The sequence below is a fragment of the Miscanthus floridulus genome, chromosome 16, assembly GCF_019320115.1.
Source record: "Miscanthus floridulus cultivar M001 chromosome 16, ASM1932011v1, whole genome shotgun sequence".
Taxonomy (NCBI): domain Eukaryota; kingdom Viridiplantae; phylum Streptophyta; class Magnoliopsida; order Poales; family Poaceae; genus Miscanthus; species Miscanthus floridulus.
In genome coordinates, this window is record NC_089595.1 from 85,192,317 (window position 1) to 85,198,908 (window position 6,592).

General features: G+C 41.2%; 1 protein-coding gene across 1 annotated transcript; it reads right to left on the reverse strand.

Moving 5' to 3' along the window:
• Positions 1-314: 314 nt before the first annotated feature.
• LOC136510950 (MLO-like protein 1) lies at positions 315-5,252 on the reverse strand. Its single transcript, XM_066505221.1, has 14 exons — positions 5,124-5,252; positions 4,948-5,008; positions 4,520-4,755; positions 3,190-3,306; positions 3,048-3,102; positions 2,430-2,497; positions 2,168-2,242; positions 2,001-2,089; positions 1,847-1,896; positions 1,622-1,662; positions 960-1,169; positions 801-868; positions 640-700; positions 315-536 (listed from the first exon to the last, which is right to left on the reverse strand). Exons 1-14 carry the CDS (start codon positions 5,250-5,252, stop codon positions 315-317), a joined length of 1,482 nt encoding a protein of 493 aa, XP_066361318.1.
• Positions 5,253-6,592: the final 1,340 nt, after the last annotated feature.

Consider the following 6,592-nt stretch of genomic DNA (forward strand, 5'->3'; position numbering starts at 1 on the left):
ATCCTTTGGATTTATTATAGACCGGTTGACACAACCGCGACAGGATTCGTTGATGCAACATCGACACGATTTTTTAGCAACGCTACATATTATGTTTATGAGATGAAGAAATACCAGGGTCAGGCCTAAGATGTGCAAATTGTCTATTCAAATTTCAAAGGGCGTTTTTTATTTGTAGCCTAAATCCTTATATGTGCTTGAAGATATTAAGGCAAACTAAGACACTTATTCGCGGCTGCTGCGACAGTAAAAATGATGACATATAAACCTGTTACATCACTACAACACGGGCACCCTGCTGTCCCATCTTCTGATTATTCTATGTTTCCAACGACCTCAGCATCCTCCCCAGCCTTCACCATTTCAATCTTAACAGAAGGTTCCGCGGAAGCGGCATTGTTCGTCGATTCCTTCTTGCTAGCAGCACCAAATCCCTTCAACCCCCTCCCCGACGCCCTCTTACTCGTCTTCGCCCACACCAGGACGCCCTTCTGCACATGTTCGTTGAAGATCTCCTTCTTGTAGCAGCTCCCCATCTTTTGTGCAAAAGGGAACAAAGCGTTTAATCATCGGAATAGGAGTTTTGAGGATAACAGTTTGTATAAACAATCCATATCTGAAGTCTGAACGCTGTCGCACCTGAGTAACAATTGCATACAGAGGCAAGGTGACGTAGCTACAGATAAGCTGAATAAGAACCCTGCAAGTACAAGGCGTGGATGCAAGTGTCAAGAGAACATACTGAGACTTGCATTTTCCCTATCGCATGAATGGGCGAGGATTCTGAAATGATTAAATACCCCATGACAAGCCTCGGCACGATAAAACCAACAGATTCCATGATGCATGCGTCGAATCCGTAAGTTGTCTAGAAACATTAAGGAGGGTCAACAATGCTGTTTGCGATGAGTTATCACATCTCTGTGCGCTTTACAAATGGTGCTTAAAAATATACTTACCAGTATCCAGAAGAAAAATGCAATCTCAAATGAGTTCTGAAAGAGGATGAAGTGGATCAAGTAAAGGATAATTCTAGGCTTGCCGAACCAGAAGTGCCTATCTGATGGTTTTACGATCACATCGCCATCGATAGCTGTGTGCTTCTTAGCTACATCATGGACTAACTCAGCTATGATGTGCTCCAGCTTAGTGCCAACAGCTAACAGAAGCTGAAACAAGTAAAGAGCTATCCAGTAAGCACGTAACACTAACTAGGCACGCGGTGGTCAAGGATCAATAGACAACAGTTAATCATATTGTTTAGAGTATGTGCAAGGACCAGCCTATAATTAAAGCAAATAATTCACTTCATCAGGATGTTGAGAAAATCAATACACGGAAAAGGGTACCAGGTTTGGTTCCCCTGTAAAGGCCAAGCAAAAATGGTGAACATCAGGCAACTATGACATATTTCTCCAATGCAAGAGTTTATGGGTCCTTTTTAGCGATCTTCATAATTTAGACATTAGAGAAAAAACTAGATTGCCACTTAAAACAACAAAGTACAAGCACTTTTTGCTGAACACGCAGAAGACCTGCATATGTCATTGTGTTAAGAAAGGAGAAAAATACGAGATACGAAGCAGTAGTGTGCGGAGAAAAGAAACATATAAGCACTTACAAAAAGGGGAAGGAAAGAAATCCAAAAGTATACGTGCCAACCTGCAGATTAATGGAAAGGAGTGGTAAGTTGTTTTTAGAAGCTTAAATACATACTGAAATATTACAATAATACCTAGCTGTCAGTTGAACAGGACAAATTAACTCGTCCTGCACAAAGACAGGGCAGGAAAATAGAAATAATAATAATGGTCTTTTGTGTTAACATAGGATAGCTAAGTTTTACCGTCAACATTCAGCAATAGAAATATCACCACGAAGATCCACAAGTACCAGCTAAAAAAGGAATAGAAACAACATGGTTTTGTTTATTCAGGAAACAAGATTTGCATCAAACTTTAAAAAGAATATATAGACATGTGTACCATTCTTTGGATTACCTGATGCCTACTACTTTCCTAAAATCAGCCTCTAAAGCCCTTACCATGTATCCATAGAAATCAAATTTTGGGTTGGAAGGGCAGTGAGTCTGTAATGAGGGGAAAAACCCATGTTTACAGGCCAGGAAAGAACAGAATATTAGCTTATCATTTGGGCAGATGCTTACCATGATAAAACCAAGACGCATTGTGGTGTAATCTGATTTAGATACTGATCTATAAAACTGCTTAACAAAAGAATGCTGAAAAAGAAAGGAAAGTGAAGGCTAATAAGTTCACCAATAGTGTCTTTTGTAAGAAGTTCACCAATAGTAATAGAAAGCAATTGCCACAAGATAAAAAAAAAACATGTATGCAAACAGTGACTAATAAATGAAGTTACGCGACATAAGATAGAAGATAAAAGAAGACATGAAATGCACTACTTACCAGCCAACTCGATATTATAGTTCGTTTCTTGATAAATTCGTCATGTACATTGGTTACCTTGTTAGGCCCTGAAATTTCAGTCCATTTTATATTTTAACAAAAATATAAGTGACTCTTCTTTTGCAAGTAAAAATAAGCATATCATAAGAACATCTTTTTAAATGAACCAAGTAGAAGACCTGCTGGTTATATTAAAAAGAAGTTCAATCCAGACTGGATATAATAAAACAAAAGAAGCACAACAGAGCAACATGACTCCATTGGCAACTAAAACCAACAACTGCACCAAATGGTTGGATCGAGACATCAACACAGCCCAAACAACATAGACTAGTGAGGCTATTTATATCCTCATGGAAGTGCCAAGAGGCCAAGAGGTTAGGGAGACACTAACACCAAAATGTATTGTAGTAACTACCACCGTAAAGCAGTACCGTATATACTAAATTTTGGTACCTCCCATGTTATAGTTTTGGTACCTTTTCAAGGACCATAAAAGACCACGGAAACGAAGAAGCTCCTTAAATCGATTTGCAGTCGCACAAGAAGACTAAAGACAAGTTCAAACGCAAGTGTGGCACCGCAATAAAATATGAGTAACAAGCTAGATCCTGATACCATTTTCAGTAGCATCTTTCTGAATTTCATCCTCCCACTGTTTCCATTGGTGTATCTGAGTAATTAAATACAGTAAGAAACAGACAGCAAAAGTAGAAAGAGTTCTGCTGCTAAACTGCAAGGCATACCAAAAGCTGCATACCTGTACACTTCCTAAAAGCATAGTTGTGCAGCTGAAAATAACATGTGTGATTGCCATAACAAATATAAAAATGTGCAGCTGATGTGTGGCTTCAAGGGACAGAAGTGGAACTTTTCCCTGTAAAAAACAAACCGTACAACTTAGATATACCATTAAAATTAAAACATAAGTAAAAAGAAACACCTCGATTGACGAATCCTTCTAGCATCATTTACTAGTTAATTAAGAGAGAGAAAAGAAGGTATGAGTTATCCCTCTACCTAAAAAGAAAGGTAGCTACAAAGCCTACAATTAAGTTGTAGGAATGCTGTTTTCAATCTAGGACTACGCTAAAAAGGGGTAACAACATAAGCAAAGCAAGTACATCATGATAAAACACTTGTTGTGTTAACCAACCATGTGCCCATCTGATCTTAGAAAATATAGTTAGCCTCTGAAAAATAGTACTGTAATCATCAGTTCGAATTGTCTAAATAAATTCCCAATCTAATAGAAATCGACAGAATTTATACTAGAGAGAGGCATCATGCCAACTCTCCTTTTTCTGTCTATGGTGCCAATAATGACCAAGTCTTATGTCCCTGTCTCTCCACCTGAATTATAGTATTCCAACTTAGGCTTTGATTGGATTCACTCAACAAAAGTTTAGCTAGCTAAAATTTTAAAACTAAACTTTAGCCAGCTAAAAGTTCTCCCAGCTAAATTTTAGCTAGGGTGTTTGGATCCACCAGCTAATAGACTCAGCTAAACTTTAACTAGGTTTAGCTAGGTTGAAACAGCTAAACCGAGTTAAACTTTAGCTGATCTTTTAGCTATGCCGTTTGGATCCCTAGCAGCTAAATTTAGCCGGCTAAAGTTTAGCCGGTGGATCCAAATAGTCTCTTAGAAGTTAGCACAAAGCCCTAAACATAGAAAATTTAGAAATTGACAGCAGAACATGGCATCATCACATTCTCAGGCTGAAAAAAAACATTGATCGTGTTTAGTTGGTCTAGCCAACACGTGGCTGTCATGACCGCCAACTCGAGTGGCTAAGTTAGGCTCTTAGCTTTTATGTTTGGCTTTCGTTTCGGGCCTTTGGCTAACTCGGTCAGCCCAGGTGGCCTTGTAATGGTTTGCGCCGGAAATATAAGGCGCCGGACCTGTATGTGAGTCGTTACGGAATAACAGAATCTTGAACTCGTCTTTCCGTCTAACAAATTTGTTGGTGGATGCGAATCAAAATCATATCTTACTAAATTTCATCTAACTGACCACCATGGCTCAATCAGAAAAAAATGTAATGGACAATAAGGTTTATTCCAAAATTCTAATTCCGGAGTCTGATCACCTTATTATGGCAGTGCTCAGACCCAACGCCTGCACTCAGCAGCCGCCTACCGATCCTGCCAAGGGTAGTCCCGACATCAATGAAATGCTTCTTGGTGGCATGTCGCCTACCGGCGTGCTCATCTGGCTTCTTGCATGGCAGCATGTCGAATGTCCATCCTTCAGGGATGCATGTCTTCTGGATGCTCCCTTGGAACACCGTCAACAGCAGGGAGATGAACCCCAGAAGCATCAACTCTGCATCACATCACACAAAGACAAAGAGCTAAGGTTTGTGCGGTAAACCATAATGCGGAAGACTCCGTATATGCGAGTTTCATCCCCATAAAACTTATTTTATCCCGCAAAATTTTTATCCTCTCTTTTCATCTATGCTATGCCATTATTAATTATCCCGAAGTGAAAAACAAGGAAATGAAATGGAGGCACCTTCTTTGATCTTGAGCAGCGCCTCGTAGAGCGGGCGCCTCTGCTTCTTCTTCTTGAGCTTCTGCAGGACGTGACAGGCCGGTCGGTCACCCAGATTAGCGCCATGGCCGTCAGCACTGCTCTCCTATCGAACAGAACGGCTGAGTGAATCCAGGAAAGCAGAGCATAATACACACCTTGCCGAGGTAGTGGAGGCCTCGCTCGGCCAAGAGCGAGATGAGCACAATGAGCGAGCAGACCGCCGCAACGATCCACGTCGGTGTGAACTCCAGCGCCATCACCTCGGTCTCCTCCTCGTGCGCCATTCAGCCCCCGTCCGGCCTCCACTACTCCTACAGAAAGCGTCAAAATAAAGGAAACGTGAACCGTCTCGCCTCTCCCGGAAGGAAACGCGGGGCAGACTCGCTTAATATTTGGCCTGTGCTGCAGCTGCTGTACCTGTATATGTGTATATATATACCCAAGTTTCCAACTGCTGCTATTCAGCAGCTTGAATAGCTGTTACTTAGTAGCTTGGATTCGTGCAGCTGTTACGACGTATTATTCGAGGTTACGTTCGAGCTGATGATCGCAGCTTGGATGTGTCCCAAGTTTCCATTTCCACCTTCATATTCGAGGTTCGAGCTCATCGCAGCGTCCGGGCAGCTTGAGGCGAGCCGATCTTGTAGAGAAATATATCCAGACGACCCGGCCGCATAGATGATTGGATAATATGAGTAATTACTGGAGTTGTTGATTAGACGATCGTTTCGGGTTCTACGTTGCGGCATGCACGTAAGCTACTGGACATATATGGATTACTAGAATATCTACACTGTAAGTGATTTAGTTTTTTTCCCCCTTTGAAAGCCTGTAAGTGGTTTATAGTTCATAGGTGGACGTTCGAGAATCCAAGAATGAGAGCGTGTATATATGTTTTGAACTAAAAATGCATGCAAAGTATGATAAGATAGGGATAGTTACTAGAACACATGCATGAGCTATCATGAAACCAATTTACATTATATTAAATTAATTATGATCACTACACTAGAACACGGGTTATACTAGAGCCAGCGGTGACTACTTATCATTGCCGGGTGGTAAGTCTAGAATCCAGAAAAATGACGGGAAGCTAATCACTCAGCAGTGTTATATCACTGCCGGGTCAAACCACTCACTACCCGGCAGTGTTATATCACTGGTCGTAGAAGCTACGATCAACAATGATAACTAAAATATCACTACCGGCCCATGATATGACCCGGCAGTGATATGTCACTGCCGGGTCAAGCCACTACCCAAAAGTGATATTTTGCATATCACTCTCGGTTTTTGTTGTAGCCCGTCAGTATTCTTTTCGATCGTTGGATCCACCTAACTATCGTAACCTTGATTCTCCACCGTTGATCCCACCTACCACCGTTACTTTGGATATAAAAGCGGCGTCCGGACGTCTCCACGACAACCCCCAACTGGCCAATTTATAGTATGCAAGAGAGATGTAGCTCATATTGTTTCGCCACTTATAGTATCCATATATATGAGCTCTCTGTGGGAGAAAGCTCTTCACATACACATTTCATTATGAGTAGTCAAGATGATGCACATGAAAGGTACTAGAAGAATGTTTGTGAAGATAGAGCTATGTTGAATCTTAGGGACC